Source organism: Strongylocentrotus purpuratus, unplaced genomic scaffold, assembly GCF_000002235.5.
Source record: "Strongylocentrotus purpuratus isolate Spur 01 unplaced genomic scaffold, Spur_5.0 spur5_scaffold_8, whole genome shotgun sequence".
Taxonomy (NCBI): domain Eukaryota; kingdom Metazoa; phylum Echinodermata; class Echinoidea; order Camarodonta; family Strongylocentrotidae; genus Strongylocentrotus; species Strongylocentrotus purpuratus.
Genome location: NW_022145614.1, coordinates 23498280 through 23519919, shown reverse-complemented (window position 1 = coordinate 23519919; position 21640 = coordinate 23498280). Strand labels below are relative to the sequence as shown.

The following is a 21640-nucleotide window of genomic DNA, read 5'->3' as shown; positions in this document are numbered from 1 at the left end:
TACCATATTTGTCTAAATATGTGTGTTGATGTGCTTGTATAAATAATGCATCAAATAATAGATTTATTTGGTGGCATTAACAGTAAGATTTGAGAAGTTTTTATTCTGGTTTTTGTTGTAAGAAACACTTCAATTTAGAAAGTGGGTAAATGAAACAGATGTTGGTTTTGTATCAATTTTACATTGATAGATGTTACAGTGTGAGAATATTTGGACTGAAGAGGTCATGATTGTATTTCTTTGATTGTAGTCGAAATATATAAGGACAGGTTTTTTTGGAACAAATTAATAAACAGGCATTACTCAAGTTGAGATTAGAATGGATATTCAATCTTTATTGCAAATATTCATTTAACATTTAAAGTGAATTATAAGAAGTACATTTACATGAGGGCTAGGTATGTTTACAATTGGTAAATACAAAAAGAGGATTTTGATGCAAAGTGGCAAACTAAGGATATACCTGTTTCACAAAGTCAATATTTAATGGTTTAACAGAACGATGTATTGGTGATTAGCAATCGCAAGGCAATGATGCTAAGGATTTCTTCATCTTTTATTTTTCATACAGATTGAATAAACACTCGATTTATCGAGGACTATCCGATTTAACAGGACAAACTCGACTGAGCATTCCTTCTTTCCGTGATCCATCAATTCAATATCTCTAAAGCTGACCAGGGAACGGGAGAAGATGTCTGAGAAAGTAAAGAGGAGGACCGCCAAGGCCAAGCTCACAAGAAAGGAAAAGGCAGTCCGCCTCCAGATAGATGAGAATCGTCCTTCATCAGAGGTGAGCGACATGTTTGTAGAGTACCAACAGGCGTACCACGAGCTTACAGGCATCCATGAAGTGTATGCAGCAACTATAGAAGACGATGCAACATTTGAGCAAGAAGAACAGTGGATGGAGAAATGTCAGAAAGATTTCTTAATGTTCCAGATGGATGTTAAGGACTATGTCCGTAAGGAGTCCCCAACTCCAGTGGTTGAAGTTCAGGACAGAAACAACCAAGCAGATCCAAACCCCCTACCTGATGACATTCATACATCCAGTGAAGTCAATCAGGCAAGCCCTCCTACGTCACATGTTAGACAGGTCAGTAGTTTCCAGCTGGAGAGACCCAAGCTACCTAAGTTCAATGGGGATGTGAGAGAGTATGGCATATTTAAATCAGATTTCAAACATCTGGTCGAGAGCAGGTACGGGAACAGGGATGCCATTTCGATTCTACGTACTTGTCTACAAGGACGTCCACTTGATCTGATTAGAGGTATTGGGGCTGATTATGAAGCAGCATGGGAGCATCTTGATTGCATATATGGAGATCCAAGGTTTGTGGCTGACGCAATAATGAACGATCTCCACAAATTCAAGCCTCTGAAAGAGAACGAAGATGGTCGTTTTTGTGATCTGGTACATATGGTGAGAAGAAGTTATAACACGTTAAAGGAAATAGGCCGAGAGAATGATATGAATAACAGTAACATGTTGGCCATGATTGAACGGAAGATGAACCCAGATGACAGAAGAGTATGGTTCCGCTATCAAGAGATAGACAAAGATGAACAGCAATCAGCTGTTTCCCTGGAGATGCTGCTAAAGTGGATGAGCGGAGAGATGAAGGCCAGAATGAGAGCAAATGCTCCCCTAAGAAGTGACAGTCGTCATGCAGTAGGGCACATGTCACAGACACCTCAGAGACAGCAATCAGAAGAAACTCTGCAACACCGTTGCTGGATATGCAAGACAGGAGACCATTGGGTGGACCAATGCAAAAAGTTCACATCAAAGACCGCACGAGAAAGGCTCCAGTTTGTTAAGGATCAACATGCATGTTTTAGCTGTTTGAAAAAAGCAGGGCGGAACCACTCAATGGCAACGTGCAGGAGGAGGCAGCAATGTCCGGAGATGAGGGATGGAAAGAGATGTACATATTTCCATCATCCATTGTTGCATTTTGATTCTGAGGGTGCGATTGGAAGAAGCACAGTTGGTGTTGCGGCAGTGGACAGTGGAGAAGCCATGCTGCCCTTGGTTACTGCAGATGTTGGGCACAGAGGGAACATTTTAAGGGGAAATGTTCTCCTGGACTCAGGTGCGCAAATAAGTTTAATAAGAGATGAGTTTGCTGCTGAGCTGGGACTGGAGGGGATCTCGGCTACCATCACGGTAACCAAGATAGGCAGAGATGAGGAAACATTGACAACGAAGAAGTATAAAGTGCCCATTAGAGAGGTAAATAAAAGCAAAACAATAATGGTTACTGCATTAGGAATAGACTGCATAAGTGATGACGTAGCTGCGGTGAACCTGCCGGAGTTGGCCCAGAAGTTTCAACTGAGAGAAGAGGACTTGCAAAGAGGTAGTGGACCAGTTGATCTTCTAGTTGGAATAGACCATGCTAGACTGCATGCCGGAGAAGTTAGAGTAGTTGGCGGCTGTGCTGCTAGGAAGTCCGCTGTTGAATGGGTTGTATTTGGCACAACTCAGAGGGAAGCAGAGAACAGAACAAGAGTTCTTCATGTTAAGTTAGCAAGCCCAGTTGACTTAACAGATTTTTGGAAGATAGAGTCAGAGGGTGTTAATCCTACCTCCTGCCAGTGCACACAGAGTGGGCTTACCAAACAGGAAGCTGAGGAAGAGAGGATTATCAGGGCGTCATCACGCAAAGTAGGAAGACAGTGGGAGATATCATATCCATGGGATAAAGATCCTGATCTCTTACCCAATAACAAGTTCTTAGCAGAGAAGATGCTCTTTGCTGCAGAAAGAAAACTCAGAAAGAATCCAGAGCATACAGAAGCCTACAAATCTAAGATACAAGAGATGACTGAGATGGGATTTGCTAAGAAGCTAGAGAAAGATGAAATGACAACGTACAAAGGACCGGTACATTACATCAGTCACCACGCAGTAATCAGGCCAGACAACAAAAGCACACCTCTGAGAATTGTATTCAATTCATCTGCAATCTACAAAGGTCACTGCTTGAATGAGTACTGGAAGAAAGGGCCTGACTTACTGAACAACCTATTTGGAGTCCTCCTCAGGTTCAGAGAACACCCAGTGGCAATATGTGCAGATATTAGCAAGATGTATCACCGTATATTGATTCCCGAAAGAGATCAGCATGTACACAGATTTCTGTGGAGAGACATGAACCAGGAGAAAGAACCAGATGTGTATATGATGAAGGTGGTGACGTTTGGAGACAAACCAGCGGCAGCAATGGCGCAGATAGGTGTAAGACTGACGGCTGAAGAAGGTGAAGCCAAGTACCCAGAAGCAGCTGCAATCCTGAAAAGAAACATCTACATGGATGACATCTGCGATTCAGTAGAGACCGAAGATACAGCAAAGAAACGTATCGCAGAGGTAGATGAACTGTTGGAGGCAGGAGGTTTCAAGGTTAAAGGTTGGCAATCAAACAAGCCACTTGATGGAGGCAACAAGCAGGAAAAGATGAAACTCTTAGAGGAGATTGCTGAAGAGAAGGTGCTTGGTGTAGTATGGGAGAGACATAATGATACCTTCTCATACAAGGTCAAGCTACAAGAAACGGATAAAGAGACAGAAAAGCTGACTAAGAGAAAGATCTTGGGAAAAGTAGCAAGAATCTATGATCCTATTGGTTTTGCGGCGCCAATTATCATCAAGGCAAAGGCTGGCTTACAGAAGCTGTGGCAGAGTGGTTATGACTGGGATGAGGAGTTACCTGACGGAGATGAATGGAGAGGATTATTCAGAGAAATGAGTAAGCTCAATGACATCAGTCTTGAGAGATGTCTGAAACCACAGAATGCCCAGGGGAGACCAGTCTTATGTATTTTCTGTGACGCTTCTGAGATTGCATATGGTGCATGCGCTTATCTGAGGTGGAAGACAGATGATGACAAGTATGAAGTGCGCTTCGTATCAGCCAAGTCGAAGGTCGCACCTCTCAAAGCGCTCACTATTCCTCGACTTGAACTGCTGGCAGGGGTACTAGCAGCTAGAATGCACGAAGCAATCAGCAATGAGATGAGGCTACAGGTGGAAAAGGTTGTTTTCTTCACTGATAGTATGATTGTGCTCCAGTGGATAAAGTCATCTGCCAGAACATACAAGGCATTTGTATCAAGCAGAGTAGGTGAAATCCAGACACTAACAAACCCAGCAGACTGGAAACACATCCCTGGTGAAGTCAATATAGCTGATAAGGTGTCACGAGGTATAGCTGTAGAGAGGCTGTCAGAAGAGTGGAAGGATGGGCCCATTTTTCTGCTCTCTGACGAGTCAGACTGGCCTACAGACAAGGCAGCAGTGAATTGCAAAGGTGACATAAGTGAGGAAAAGACAAAGTCCCAGTCAGTCTTCATAACAACAGAGACAGCAGAAGTGATAAATTGTAAGAGAACTTTGAGTTGGAGAAAGCTCCTGAGAACGACCGCATATGTATTCAGATTTATCCAAATCCTGAAGGCCAAGATACAGAAGGGACCCAAACCAGATGACAAAGTTACTCTAAGCCCAACAGAGTTAGATAGTGCAGAGAAGTACTGGGTAAAGAGAGCACAGATCAGTCTACTGCCCAGACTAGAGAAAGGAGAATTCAAGGTGCTCACTCCTTTTGTTGACGATGATGGTGTGATCAGAGTAGGTGGTAGAGTGGAAAACCTTGTGACGTCATACGAGTCGAAGCATCCAGCTCTACTTCCTGCCAGCCATCACATATCACTGATGATAATACGTAGCGCACATGAACTGGGACATCATGGTGTAGCAGCGACTACGGCCAAGACACGGAGAAAGTTTTGGATACTCCAAGGTTACCGACTAGCTAAGACGGTGAAACATCGATGCGTGACGTGCAGAGCTGCAGAGTGTAGAAGGGAAACGCAGATTATGGCGAATCTGCCTAGCTGTCGATTGGCACCATTCACCCCGCCTTTCCATTATACGTCATGCGACTACTTTGGCCCATATTTAGTCAAGGTGGGTCGAAACAAGAAGGCCAAGCATTACGGCATCATCTTCACATGTTTGAATACCAGAGCCGTACATCTGGAGATGGCAACAGACTGTTCAACGATGGAGTTTCTCCAAGCATTACGTAGATTCATTGCAGTGAGAGGGCAGCCTGCACAGTTTCTGAGCGACAACGGGACGCAGTTTGTTGGAGCGGAACGCGAGCTTCGCGAGATGGTTAGAGGATGGAGCGAGAGAGAGCTCAAAGATTTTTGTGCCGAGAAACGTGTAGTGTGGAAGTTTGTTACTCCAGGAGCGCCTCATCAGAATGGTTGTGCGGAAGCCATGGTGAAAAGTTGCAAGTTTGCTTTGAAAAGGGCAATAGGTGAGCAAGTGCTCACACCATTAGAGTTGTATACATGTTTCTTAGAGGTCGCGAATCTTGTGAATGAACGACCAATAGGACGCGTTGGTAATGATCCAGATGATGGAGGTTACCTCTGTCCGAATGATTTGTTGTTGGGGAGATCTTCGAGCAAGGTGCCTCACGGTCCATTCCGTGAGACCAGGAATCCCAGACATAGAGTAGAGTTTGTGCAGCAAATTGTGAACTCGTTTTGGAAGAGTTGGAACAGAGACGTGTTTCCATTACTTGTACCACGAAGAAAATGGAACACTGAGCGTAGAAACGTCCGTGTTGGAGACATCGCGATGTTGGCAGACGCAAATGCAGTGCGAGGGAAGTGGACTATAGCGAGGGTAGTTCAAGTGTATCCTGGGGTAGATGGTACAGTTAGGAATGTCAAAGTTAAAACTGTCTCAGGAGAGTATCGCAGGCCAGTTACAAAAATAGCGATAATATATCCAGCTGAAGGGTATGATTTCTAAAGACTAGACATTTGAACGAAATAGAGAAGCGGATAATTAGGCATTTTATGTAATGGGGTTATTGCCCCATTGGGGGGGTGAATGTTTCAGTGAAAATGTCACTTTTTCATTTGTGATTTGTCTAGTAAGAATTTAGACGATTTTTCATGTTAAGAAGTTTTCTTATTTTCCTTTGAGAAGATCACATGTGTTTCTTTAAGGACACCTTAGAATATCTGGGACCGGTACGTGGCAAAAGTAAGTCACGGCTAAGTTCAGAGCCACATCATCAAGTCAGAGAACGGACGTGTTTGTCCACCATTTTTGATGTAACAGTTTTGTCACAAATGTCTCCGCGAGGGGTAATTTGTGTTCCACGGTTTCGAGTAGATCCTGCCAAAGATGTACGTATTAATTATCAATTGGTTCAGAGGCAATTAAGCAAATATATAATGTAGAAATGTAGAGTTAAATGAAATGTAACTAACGAGCGTGGAATGTACGCAACTTGTATGGCCAGGTTTGGCGAGAGTATTTTCGGTCAGTTAGGTTAATACCATATTTGTCTAAATATGTGTGTTGATGTGCTTGTATAAATAATGCATCAAATAATAGATTTATTTGGTGGCATTAACAGTAAGATTTGAGAAGTTTTTATTCTGGTTTTTGTTGTAAGAAACACTTCAATTTAGAAAGTGGGTAAATGAAACAGATGTTGGTTTTGTATCAATTTTACATTGATAGATGTTACAGTGTGAGAATATTTGGACTGAAGAGGTCATGATTGTATTTCTTTGATTGTAGTCGAAATATATAAGGACAGGTTTTTTTGGAACAAATTAATAAACAGGCATTACTCAAGTTGAGATTAGAATGGATATTCAATCTTTATTGCAAATATTCATTTAACATTTAAAGTGAATTATAAGAAGTACATTTACATGAGGGCTAGGTATGTTTACAATTGGTAAATACAAAAAGAGGATTTTGATGCAAAGTGGCAAACTAAGGATATACCTGTTTCACAAAGTCAATATTTAATGGTTTAACAGAACGATGTATTGGTGATTAGCAATCGCAAGGCAATGATGCTAAGGATTTCTTCATCTTTTATTTTTCATACAGATTGAATAAACACTCGATTTATCGAGGACTATCCGATTTAACAGGACAAACTCGACTGAGCATTCCTTCTTTCCGTGATCCAGTTATTATAATCATCTTTATCACCATCATCATCATCATCACCATCACCACCACCACCACCACCACCACCACCACCACCACCACCACCACCACCACCACTACCACCACCATTATCACCATCATCATCAACATCATTGACATCATTGTAATAACATATCAGTAGCAAGTTTGTTGCTCAGTAACATATTTCGTGCCATTTTTGAGAAAAAATTAATTCCCTATGTTGGGGAAAAATCATCATCAACATCATCATCATCATCATCATCATCATCATCATCAACATCATCATCATCATCATCATCATCATCATCATCATCATCATCATCATCATCATCATCATCATCATCATCATCATCATCATCATCATCATCATCATCATCATCATCATCATCATCATCATCATCATCATCATCATCATCATCATCATCTATATAATCACTTATTTGACTTTCTTTCATCTTCTTTGAATTTTAGCTGTGAGGCTGATGAGTATTACAGTTGGATAAAAGAACTCAAGTGACTTTAAAGAGACACAAATATAATATTTGTTTAAATTATTATTATCATTACTACTGTTATCCTTGCCAGGAACATGATGATGACCATCATTAATTGCATTTTTTGTTGTTCAAAATGTACTGATAATCTTGATATGTAACAGGACAACAAACTTAATTCTTATTAATTCAGTTATTTGACCACTCATGTGAATGCTGAGCTAAATTGAAATGTCTTTTTTTCCTGAAATGTCTTTTATTCCTGAAATTCCTTTTTTTTCTTCATCTTCTTTGCATGTGTTTAGCTGTGAATGCTGATGAGTATCACCTGTGGATAACAGGACTCAAATGGCTTGCAGAAGACACAGAGAAAGCCAGCTATCCATTACAAGTCAAGAGGTAAAGACAAACGTGTACAGACAGACAAGGAACATGTCTTCTGTTTAGAGGAAGTAGATCACTCATTATGTCTTAAATGGTATAATATCCTTCTTGCTGTGAGGGATGAAAATGGTAAATGTAGAAGAGAAGCTTCAAGGTTAGGAAGACCAAAAGTATACAAGTTGAAGAATGATGAGACAGGCTTTTATGGAGATTGCCTTTCAAGTGTTTGATGTTTATGATCCGAACTTATGAAGTATTGAATTTATCAAGCATAAGTTTTGATTATGTGCCCCATATTGTCAGTGCAATTCTTTGTACATTTACTTTTCGATGTGTCTGCTATTCAGCAAGATTTTGTAGTGTCATGATGGTAAATACACTGCATTCAAACTCCAATTAGAGAGAACAGGCTTGAATTCTTTTTAAAGGCCTTAGGCACTTTTTTAATGGAGGTGTGATGTATTGATTGTAAGATAAGAACGTCTCTCCTTTGTGTGTACAGACTATCCTTACAAACAGAAAAACTCAGACACTATAGGCCTGTCTTCATCAGCTCGAGATTGTCAAGTAACCCGCTTTTTCAGACTCTGAACATTATCTCGAAGCTCCAAATTGCGCCTTCATCAGCCTGATATGCTCATCACAAACTAGCGCAAATTAGCCCACTATTTCCCAAATAGCGGGATATTTTGGAAACGACCAAGATTTCTTGAAATATTTTCTCGACCAAATATCCTGCTAATTGCAACTGCGGGCTGATGAATACACAAATTAGCTGGCTAATTCGAGATCGGCTTGTTAAAGAGTAGGTTGAGTTCTGGGAAGAGGTGAAAAATAATTTGTGAGCATTACTCATTCTTATTATGCAAGTGTGGAAGAACATCAGTTAAGACATGTTCCCTGAAAAGCATGGCTCTTCAAATGCCTTCATATTCTAAATATGCATGTAACATCGTAAAAATCGGGGGCCGGCTTTTTACGCCACGTGTTCGTGTAGTCCCATATACATCTTTCTGTGCAAGTGTTTGTAACTTTACCAAGACTTGGCCACATTTCTTATCATTTTGATGATTCCAGAACCTTGCAATACACACAAATTCTTATATGCTAGATGATCAACCTTTTCTGGTCGGTTCCACACCGTTTCTTTCACAATGCAATCGCATGACCAGAACTCAACTTCATCTTTAAAATAGCGAGTTATTTTGCAACTTCGGTCTGATGAAGACAGACCTAGAGGGACAATGAACCACTAATGGATTGTGGGATTGGGGGGGGGGGGGGGACGGAGGGCCTCACCCTGACCCCTTCTTCCTTTCAAAATCCAAGTGGTATACATCTACATGTAAAAAAACCCAAAGCAAATGTCCCCATTGTGTCTTTGTGCCTTCTTTCAAACTTTGGAACCAAAAGGGACCTGTGATTAACCATTTTTCTTTTTTTTTAATTGTTGCTTATCAGAGATTTTTTTCTGATTTGTGCCTCTGCCCCTTCCGTACCCCCTTTTCTGTATCCTGGGTCTGCCCCAAATACAATATCCCGTTTATGTACTCAACATATCATTTTGTTTGTTCTTGACTCTTTTTACATCCAGGTGGCTACGAAGGGAATTCTACGCCATGGGAAAGAACAAAACAGATACGTGAGTATGAGATGAATGTAAACAAATCAATACAAACCTACTAGATTCAAAGATCAAGATACATTAATCTTGATCTAAGGAGACACGAACGAACGAATACACCCGTTTGGTTTCATCGATTTTTGCACCTATTGGGAGCACCATTGATACTATATATATATATATATATATATATATATATATATATATTTGTTAATGGTCAACATGTATAATAGGAGGACTGGTAAATCAATCAGCAGCACATTTAAAGGGCAATGGCCCAGTTGTTAGTGCGGTGAATTTGGATGTGGAGGGTCCCGGATTCCGAGCCAATATGGTTTTGAAGATGCACTTGGTTGTAAAGGCAACTTTTCTCAAACATTGATTGATTGATACATTTTTTTTCAAATTCAGTTAGAAAAAAACAAAAAAACAGGTGATAAACATTTACAATGTACATATAAAAATCAACTTAAATATTTGAAACAAAGTAATAACATTTAAATACAAATAGTTGGAAAATGAAATAGGGTGTATCAGTAAAAGCCTATGTGGCTTGACAAGTTGATACACCCATTACAAAGAGTGAACAAAATTATATATAAATTTCAGACCCTGGGATAGGACTAAAGTCTGTAGGTCCCCTTGTTGCTAACCTAGTTATACCTACACTTTCTTATCATCGGAAGTGGAATTTATCTGGAACCTCTTGCTCAAAAAGTTGTGTTCAAACGCAAAAAAACAACTCAAGTTAGAAATATGAGATCCAAATTCTTTGAAAATGAAGTTGCTTTCAATACAAAAAGGCTTTCTTTGGTACATCGAAGAAGCGATCCAATGTTGCTTCATCAACATTTGCTGTGGACTTTGTTGCTTTTGCTGCAATAAGGTTTTAGGTTATGTTAGGGATTAGGGGTTCGGATTAGGGTCAATGGTTGGAGTCACTAAGCTTGCTAGTGTTAAAAAGCCATGAGAGTGATGATATGATCCAAAATTCTTATATATGAGCTTAAAGGCTAAGTCCACTCCAAGAATAATTTGGTTTTAATAGATGTAGAAAAGCAAGAGAAGCAGAGCAAAAATAAAAAGTAAAATCGGATAACTAATGGTGGTGGTGGTTGGTGGTGGTTGTTATTTTACCTGACTGCTAAGAAAGCATAAATGCTTGTAATAAGGAAGTTATGAATTTAAAAACAAAGTATAAAGACTATGGAGCTTCAAAAATCACTACGCAAATTGCCAATTTGGTTGTCAGTTTGTGACGTGATTGCCTCACCATTTATCAATTGCTTTATGTATTTTTATTCCATTAATTTCCCTTTTTATCCCCCAAAACTTGATTTCCCCATGCCTTTGATTTGTATCATATTGCGTGCATGATATTTCACAAAATCTTTTATGAACTTTGAATAATTGATACTTTTTTCTGAATATTTTACATTCATATTTATTGATTTTTATATAAATAGTTTATCAAAATTCATGTTTTTCATGATTTAACTGAATAAATTACTCTTTATTAGTGCATCCACACAAAAACATATTACTATCAATATAACTTGGATGCTGGTGTGAGGAAATAAGATGTTTAGGGGAAAAATTGGAAATTTATATTATCAATATAAAGAAAACAATAGTGGATAGTGAGGCAATGACGTTACAGACTCATGCATGAGTTGCCAACTTATCTTGTGATTTTCAGAGTTTTCCATGTCATTAAAAATTCATAACTTTCTTATTAGTCATCCGATTTTGCTCCAACTTTTTTTGATTGGTTTGTCTGATAATTCTGCTTCTATTGAAAGTAAGTTATTTTTGGAGTGGACTTGGCCTTTAAGAGGCATTTCATACAGGGTGTGAGGGAGGGATAGTGTTTATGAAACATGATAGCAGTCAAAAAGAAACAGGTGGAATTTGCAGACAGGTGTTATGAATGGGTACACAAAGATTGTTGGTATTATAAACAATAGAATGGTAAAGGAATGTAAGGAGATATAATATGTAACCTTAGACTTAGGGTCATAGGGGTTGAGTTTTATCAATATTGTTTAAAAACATGCTGTGGTTGTGATGTAAGGGAGTACATGTAGCCTTACTGTATTGAAAATATGAGCTTTAAATACAGCTACAAAGAGGCTTTGCATTTTTATACTCTCATTAAAAAATATATAAAAACAACTTGTTCAGTAGACTAGAGTCAATGTACATGTACATGTTCAAATATTATGATAGGGTGCGCATGAAGCCCAAGTCTTGGAAATATCAGGGGGGTGTTTCACAAAACTTGTCATCGTTGACAAATGACAGTCTTTGTTATAAGCTACTGAAATCCTTGCTTCTGATTGGTTATCAGCAGATTTGTCACTGATTTTTGTCATTTGTCATTGAAAAAAGGCTTTGTGAAATGGGCCCCAGGTCTTGATTAGTTCCTTGACAACCCTTGTAACACTGCTGCAGATTAATCTTGGAATGAAAACAGTCAAGTAACCCTCAAGATTTTGGTATATACATGTAGGGCCATTCCATGAGAAGAAGGACATGACATCAAAAAAAGAAATGTACCTCTTATGTTAATTCTTTGATTTATCACTAACCTTATGCCATGGATGTTCATAAAACATTAGGGCCTTTCAAATTCAATACAATTTTTTTTTCATTTTTGTTGATTTCCTAAGATCTCAAACTATCATCAAAAACGTACATGTGGGACTGTAGCTGAAAAAAACCCAATTTATTGCAGATTACACAGGATTCTTGTAATAATTTTTCCTGAAAATTTCGCCAAATGGAAAAAGATGAATATATTTCCATATTCTAAGGGGTCCTGTGATATTTAATCTATTACATAGGGGTGAAAATGGCCTCCGGACAAAATGTAACGCGAGTTACCGTAACGTGAGTTACCGACATATTTGCTTCCTGCATTTTACTAGTCCATTGTTTCTTATCTTTAATATTGTGATCTTATACTAGTAAGTCACAACCTACTATCAAATTAAAATAGGAAAGATTTTGTCAAGATTGTCTAGTATGAGGAGAAAAGAGGGTCTCGTAGAATTGACCATGTCCTTTTTTTGTAACGCGAGTTACCGAAATTCAATAATCCAAGAATCTAAAAATGTTTGTTCTTCAATTTTCTTTTTTGTTTCATTCAGTTGTTCTATATCTACCATGTCCATGTTTGAAAAAAGTATCTTGTAGATCCTAGCAGTTCTAAAGATATAGGCACATTATCGTATCAATGTACCCATTAAGTGTAACGCGAGTTACCATGGAATGGCCCTGTACATGATAAATACAATATGGCACAGGGAGATTATTTGTGTGTCATATAAAGAGTTAAGAAACTCTAAACCATGCACTCAGCAACAATCTGCAAGATGTTACCTAAACAAATATTTTCTCTGCTAAGTAGAATCCAAGTTCAAACATCACGGTTTCCCCGCAAGAAAAAAAATCAATCCTAAATGGGACGGTCATGCGGAATCAATATCAAATGGATGGGACTAAAGGAAAGAAAAATTGCCAGATTGCAGAGTAGTAATTAATTTCTGATTAATATCAGTCTGGTTCTCATTAAATTAACCCAGGAATGCAGGGAGATAGCAAAGTTTAATCTAATTGAGAGGTAGGCTGTAGGGTTTTAAGATATATTTTTCTTCAAAATTAAGGAAGAGTGGAGGGCATTTTGTGGTAAGGGTTCAACCAATATCCAAAATATTTTTTCTTAGATCAAATTATATATTCATGGTTATTTCTTTCCAACACTTACAAGTAGCATTGACCATGCATGCAGCTAAGTCATTTCCAAGGCTGGACGTGAATATTAGACTACGCACACAGTATGTACCAGGAGAAAAACTTTATTTCTGTGAATCCTACTAAAATGTAATCTTTATCTGAATTGTATTTCCTCGTAAATACGGCACTTAAATTCTGAAAGTGTGAAAGTGGTTAGGCTGTGTCAGGATAATATATTGATTGATATTTGTACCAGTAAAAATCAAATTTTTCCTTGAATCCTCTTTTGAATTGATCTTTTTTAATGGCTTGAGAATGTGATTCATCATAAACTTGGCACTTGAAACTTAGAGTCCAAAGTACATTGAATATTTATGACTCTGTCTAGAACTTTATAACCATGTGCAAGAACCATCATTTTAACTATATTTCTCTAGACTGTGTTTACATTCATTGCATTAAACTTACTATTGATCTTGTGAACATGTTTTTGACAAATCAGGTTTTACAAATTATGGGAATTAAGATGATATGGATGGCGATCATGTTACAGGATTTTGTTCATATACTGTAGCTCCTCTAGTAATAATGATGTCTTTGTACTTTATAGGGTTATTCAGTACCACACTGAAAAATATAATTTTTAATCTGATTTAAAGTGAACATTTATTTTCCTGTGTTAAAAGTTTATTATTTCTCTTAAAAACTTTTTGGGATTGTTTTTTTCTTCAACGTACATTCTTGTTCAGATTAATGAAAAATTCAAGTATTTTGACAACCATGTTGCAATGGTAGTACCTTTAACACTGATTCTTCTTATGATGGGTGACATATAGAGCATAGTGCCTAAAATGTGGCATAAAATGAAACATTAGAAGCACACAATAATGATTGGGACTATGGGTATTACAAGAATGGAACAGAAAACAAAACAAAACAAAAATACAATCTTAGTACGATTTGGATTTGGATTCTTATGTGGTGAGACTTGGTCATGGTTCAGAAGCGTTGAATTTTGAAACTAGATTTATGTTGATGGATGGCCATGAAGGACCCCATTCTCACTCATGTTCCTGGTAAGGTTTGTTTGTCTTCACACTCATCACACTTTATTCTCTACTGAGAGTCATACCAACAGGAACTTTGTATTTCCTTCTATCATCTTCTTTTATCATCTTCTCTTTCTGTCTTCCCTTATGTTATTCTTTGTTTTTCCTTTTATCAACTTTTTGTATGTTATACTTTGTTTTATCATACTATCATTTTCTCCCTATGTCTTTCCTAATGTTACCTTTGGTTTTATCCTATCTACTTCATTTTCTACCTTTCCATATGTTATGGTATTCTTCATATTTACCATTTTATCATCTTCTCTTTCTATCTTTCCTTATGTTATTCTTTGTTTTTATTCTTTAATCGTTTTTTCTTTCTGTCTTTCATTACTTTCCCTGCAAAAACATACTCACTACCGGTTGAAGTATGCTTCCTAGCACTGTTTACCATCACACTGCTTGTTAGAGCGGTCTGAAGTGGTCTAGGAAGCCAACTGGTGCAGAAGTGGTCTTCTGGATCGGTCCAGAGGTACGCTTGGTGGCTCGGTTGTGCCTCCACACTCACCGTTAGACTGCTCTAACATAGACCGGTCTGACATAGACCGTTCCGGGAAGTTAGTGAGAATGGGGTCTAGGATGACTGTAGTGGACCTGAAAGTGAAAGAATGTGAGTGTTGATGCAGTTGAGGTTTTGGTCATCAATAAATGAACTCATAACTGAAATTCCAGCTCACATGCAGATAGGATGTGAAGGAATATCCAGTCGATGATGATGATAATAACAATGAAATTAGTGATGATGATTATGATCTGTGCAGCGGAATGTTGAGATGGACCTGACAGTATATATATCATCTACTACAACTACTGCTACTACTACTCCTACTATGAATACTACTACTACTACTATGACCACTGCTTCTACTACTACCACTACTACTAATACATGTACTACTATGACTACTACTACTACTACTACTACTACTACTACTACTACGACTATTACTACTACGACCATTACTACTACTACTTCTACTGCTACTACATAAGCTGTTTTTTATTGATTCTTCTACAATACATGTACATGTACGTGCTACTGAATCAGGAAATGAAAAAATTGTTTATATTACAATTGTTTACATTAGAGTGTGGTGTGGGTTGGCCAATCTCGAAGTAACCCCTTTTCTAGTAACGCACTACATATATTTGCACATATGGTCACACGGTGGCCAAAGCTATGTACAAACAGTTGTGATAAATAGCAGGAAGTGCTAATGTCATAAGTGGTTTCATTTCCATATTGTGGTCCAGAGGTTTGACATGGATGATCAGGCATGACTAATTGATTCTCATTGTAGAGTGTGTTTACTGCATTACTTAATTGTGATGAACTGCATCGGTGACAGGTCAACATTTTAAAGTAGAAATATGGTCTGATACTACATGTATCTTTTATATTATGTTACGGGATAGTTATTAGGAAATGCAGGTGTGTCATGGTGTGTCTTTTTTCAATGAAATATGTGTTAAAATGATGGGGGGGGGGGGGGTAGTGCAAGTCTAGGGAGATGTTTCGGGCATTGGTCCCCCAAATTGTTGACAGCTGTCTTGATTACCCAAGTAATGCCTGAAAAAATTATTTCGTTGCTGTTTGTACTTGAGTCCACATGGGCATCCATCTGAACATCTGAACATACAGTAATTAGGGGTTCGGTATGCAATTTTAACCCAGACCTCCCAAGTTTATCTCTGGACCCCTTGCCATTCTAAATTTCAATAAGGTGTCTATGCATACAGACCGTAATAACACATTCTTAACACATGTGGAGCCCTTTATTCATTGTGTTCCGCCATTTTGAGATGTTTGAGAACCATGCATGCAAATTACACATTTTTTAAAAACAAAAATGTACCAACATTTCCCAATTTTGCCCCAAATCTGAGGCCGAGGCATTCTAGTCTCTACAGGCCCATTTACACAGCCAAAACTCCATTTAGAAAAATCTGGAAACACCCATCAGCCACTTCCAATGAAACACCAGAATGTGAGAAAAATATATGATTTTTGCTTTCAGTGTAAATGCAGCTTATATTTGCAGGCTGTTTGTTGTGCTGTGATGATGTAATCTTTGCACAAAAATTGGCCTTAAATTTCTGTCACTTTTACCAAATCACTACCAACCAGAAACTGTTTAAGGCTTCTAAAAGACTAGAAATGTCTGATTTAAGATTCTCATATCGATTGTCATTTTGGGGTCTTTTTTTAATTTGAAACATTAAATTGGTAATTGCAAAGTCTGTATCGAAGGAAATCTTGGGAAAGGTTAAAAATGAAAATCTGTGCTATTGATAGGCTCTCTTTAATTTGTTGAAGAGGATAGATAATAGTGACAATGCAAGAGTCTGTGTTCTGTGTCTTATCTTAAGAAACCCAGACACTTCTATGTGTATTGTCAGTGGCCTTCTTCCTCTTTCAGTTTTGAAGGCAAAGGAGCAAACTTGTTTGAAACAGAAAGGGCAATTTTATCAAGACGGAATGACCAAAGTCTGACCAATGATGTCAAATATAAATATAGATTGTACGTTAAATCAGTAAAACTGAAATCTTATAAATGAGTACATAAATATGACTCCATTGGAGGGGATGAATCACCAGAATATTTTTTCTTTATATGTTGAATTCCTTGGTGTTATCCTACATGCAGAAATCAGTTTAAAGATAAAGTTCAGTTCTGGTCATGCGATTGCATTGTGAAAGAAACGTTGTGGAATCAATCAGAAAAGGTTAATCATCTAGCTTATGTATTGGTGTGTACTGCAAGGTTCTGGAATCCATCAAAATTATAAGAAATTCGGCCCAGTCTTGGTAAAGTTACAAGCACTGTACACAGAAAGATGTATATGGCACTACACGAACATGTGGCATAACAATCCATTCCAATTTTTATGATGTTACATCAGGGAGATGACATATTTAGAGCAATGCTTTTCAGGGAACACCTCTTTCCCAAACTCAACCTTCTCTTTAAACTATGCATGCTGTGTAGGCCTATGGTTTCTAAACCTATGAGGTAATGGTTTGAAAATGAAAGTTCTCTAAGGTCTCCAAAGAATCCTAACCATTGATGACAAACAGCATGTCCACACACAAAACAATTTATCCCGAAACTCTATAACGAAACGTATAAAGAATCATCGCATAAATTCCAGGATGTCCACACACAGAAGAAAGTAATCCTGAAACTCTACAGTGAAATGCCTTAGGTGCGCAGTTTGCTACTGCGGTCATGAAATGGAAGCGGAAATGAGAGGTCTGGTCTCCTTTCGCTCGAGGTCACGTTAAGCCCCGCCCAGTTAGTTACACTAGTTACACTCCCCCTGTCCACACACAACATTTTCCGTGATTAGGCGTGTTTAGGCGTGATTAGTTATTGAGTTTCAGTTCGAAACAATGCCCAAACCTGCGTTTCGTTAGACCAGTTTCGTTATACGACGTATCGTTAGTGAGCGTCCACACAAACAATTTCATCGTAAAACTATCGCGAAACGGTATGACTATCGCGAAACGGTATAGCTAATCATGCCTAATCACGGAAAATGTTGTGTGTGGACAGGGGGAATGACATGAGAAGCGAGAGGTTCTCATCAAATGTAGGTCATCAAGTGGATGGTCGTGTAATTAGCAGTAAACCTGAAAAAGAAACTATTATACTCTGTATTGCCTTATTGGTAGATATTGAAAGTTTGTTATAGAGTATTGCTCACAAACTACTTTAAACTCATCTGATAATAAGCATAGAGTTTTGTGTGCAACCTTAAACCTTGGTTTGAGGTCTTTGAGTGAACAGTTTTTCCCATACTCGTTCCCCCCTAACAGTATGATAGGGTTTCATTTGGAAGACATGAAGTCTTTCCTACCAATGATCAATTGGTAGTGACATTTTGTTTTTATCTGTTTGTTTGTATGATGGGATTTCATTTGGAAGACATGAAGTCTTTCCTACTAATGATCAATTGGTAGTGACTTTGTTTTTATCTGTTTGTTTGTTTGTTTGTATGATAGGTTTTCATTTGGAAGACATGAAGTCTTTCTTTCCAATGTTCAATTGATAGTGACTTTGTTTTTATTTGTTTGTTTGTTTGTTTGTTTGTATGATAGGATTTCATTTGGAAGACATGAAGTCTTTCCTTCCAATATTCAATCGATAGTGACTTCGTTTTTATTTGTTTGTTTGTTTGTATGACAGGGTTTCATTGCAAGACACAAAGTCTTTCCTGCCACTGTTATTGATAGTGACTTTGTTTTTATTTGTTTGTATGATAGGATTTCATTTGGAAGACATAAAGTCTTTTTTTCCAATGTTCAATCGATAGTGACTTTGTTTTTATTTGTTTGTTTGTTTGTATGACAGGGTTTCATTGCGAGACATGAAGTCTTTCCTTCCAATGTTCAATCGATAGTGACTTTGTTTTTATTTGTTTGTTTGTTTATATGACAGGGTTTCATTGCGAGATATGAAGTCTTTCCTACCAAGGATCAACCTAAAGATGAACACAAAAGAACTCAGAGAAGTCTTCAATGTAAGTTTAACATTTCCAGGAAACTGGTAGTAAACTAGTCCAATGATGTATATGTTTATCTTCAAATCTATTGGTTTTCATTTATTTTGATATAATTTAACTATAAAGATGGTCAATTTAACATTCAAAAGTAGATTTAAATTAGAGTTACTTTTGCTTGCTTCTTTTAATTAAAAAAAAAAGTTTTTTTTGATCCAATAACATTTCTTACATTCAACATAAACATAATACAAATATACAGACATTTATATCCATGTAACAACAATAAATCAAAGAAAAAATCAAATAGATCTATAGTATAAAGAATAGAAAACATCAACGATCGTCAAAATTCCCCCTCCCTAGAACAAAAAAGGATTTCCGTCAGCGTTCTATCATCTGCTAAATTGCTTTAATAAATAGGAATATTTTCTAAAATTCTGGAAATTAAGTGCCATTTTCATTGTGCCTATCTATTTTGTAGCATCTTTTAGCAATAAACCTTTCAACCGTCTGAAAATATTTAACATAATGTACAAAATGATGAACGTTGGGCATGTTTTCTGTAAACTTACACCTAAAGATATATTGCTTCCCTAATAAAAGCAGGAAATTAATGGTAAAAAAGTTTCTTACTTTGACAAGCTTGGTCAGCCCCAAAAGGATATCTTTAGTTGACAAAATTGAGAGAAGAGAGAGTTCCGAAAAAGCTCTGCTTAGGCGTAACCAAAACTGTTCTATAACTTTACATGAAGCAAAAGGGTATCAAGATTTTCATCATCATTACAAAAGTAGCAAGCTGCATTTTTAATTCTCTTAATACGAACCAAAACTTTAGGTGTATTAGATTATGGATGATTTTCAACTGAAACATTCGTAATATTGTTTCTATCGTGAGCATAAATGGCAACTTAAAATGCTCAACACAGTGGAACCATGAAGACTGTACAGATCATTGAGGCGAGCGAAAGTAGACAAAATAGATGGATTGTTAATTTGCATACACATAGAATACATTTGTCCTTTGGAGTACCGTAAATCTCCGTGTATAAGGTGCACTTTTTTGCCGCCGAAAAAAATTGAAAGTCAGGGGTGCGTCTTATACACAGGTACACATAAAAACACACAAAAATATTTGAAATTTAGATTTATGCCCCTCCACCCGGCGCTATGCCTGGCAATTTCTCCCGGCTCAGTAATCAGTGTGTTAACTCGCCACTCAGAAACTAGAACAACACTCAAATTTGTCTGTCATCTTTGTTTGAAAGTAATCTTTCTAATAGATCTCAATATGTAGCTTATAATAATAATTCCTCAAAATTTTCTTCTATTACACATGGTGTACCACAAGGTTCTATCCTAGGTACTCTACTGTTTTTAATTTACATTAATGATCTCATACATTCTTCCAAAAATGACATTGTTACTATTATTTGTGGCAAGTTCACAAGCACACATCAGCGCCTTTAAAGGTAAAGACCAGTTATGGTCATGCGATTGCATTGTGAAAGAAACGTTGTGGAATCGATCAGAAAAGGTTGATCATCTAGCATCTAGCATCTGCAAGGTTCTGGAATCATCAAAATGATAAGAAATTTGGCCCATTCTTCGTAAAGTTACAAGCACTATACACAGAAAGATGTATATGGGACTACCCTATATCTCTCAAAGACCATGAGAGAAACAAATTTACCAAATATATGAATTAGCAGGCGGTTTCTCAGCAAATTTTTTATCATCATGTATCAGTCAAAACATATTCTTTCACATGATTGGTAATGAGAGCTTCCATTTCATTTTTTGAAATTGGGGCATTTCCAATACTGGTCTTTACCTTTAACAGCACCTCGATGTTAAATGAAAGTCCTTCCCATATGGGTTTTCGGCAACAAAATAACAACAAACAAAAAACAAAAAATAAAAAACAAAACAATTAAAAAAATTTAAAAAATTATTATATTTTTTAAATTATTTTTCTGCCCCCAAAATAGGGGTGCGCCTTATACACAGGTGCGTCTTATACACAGAGATTTACGGTAGTATATGATTTCCTTATTCCACTTACTTATATCCAGCTTTAACCATTATATTACTGATGGAGACTTCTTGGATGCACTCTACAGTTTTTTCAACCTTAATCGAAATATAGATATGGAAAAACTTCATTATTTGAAATTCCACCCATTCCAAATAAATATAAACAGTGAACTATATCAGAATCTCTCTCTAAACGTAGAAACTCATGATGGTATCCAGTCCAGTATGGACAACAGAAATTGGGAATATTTGTTTTCTGACAATTTTGTGGCAAAATATTCAAAGCAAAACAAAGGACTCTCCCTACTACATCTTAATGCAAGAAGTCTCCTGCGTAACTTTGATGAATTGCTTATTTTATTAAAGTCTCTCTCCGTTATCACAATATCTGAAACATCGTTTAAAACAAATACAGTTATAAATGTGTTTCTTATTGATGTTTACAATCTTGGTCATCTCTGATAGTGATATAATATGTGAATCTTTGTTTATTGAAATTTTACAGGATAAAAGAAAGTCCATAATTGTTTATACAGGGCTCCAGATACTGATATTAAAATTTGTTAATGCTAGAGTAGTAGAGATGACAAATACCTCAATGATATCCTCTGTGAGAAAAAAGAAATTTACTTTCTTGGTGACTTTAATATAGGCTTGCTCAATTATGACTGATAACAAAACCAGTGACTTTTTATACATGATATTTCACATGACTTACTTCCAT

General features: G+C 37.3%; 1 protein-coding gene across 4 annotated transcripts in view; it reads left to right on the top strand.

Moving 5' to 3' along the window:
• LOC583807 (1-phosphatidylinositol 4,5-bisphosphate phosphodiesterase gamma-1) overlaps window positions 1-21640 on the top strand; it is a 90172-nt gene that overhangs the window by 29408 nt on the left and 39124 nt on the right. For all 4 annotated transcript variants that reach the window (XM_030975417.1, XM_030975420.1, XM_030975418.1 and 1 more), the window contains exons 4-6: window positions 7827-7920; window positions 9500-9547; window positions 18819-18900. In XM_030975417.1, the coding sequence (XP_030831277.1) occupies window positions 7827-7920; window positions 9500-9547; window positions 18819-18900 (224 nt within the window). The remainder of the gene's footprint in view (window positions 1-7826; window positions 7921-9499; window positions 9548-18818; window positions 18901-21640) is intronic.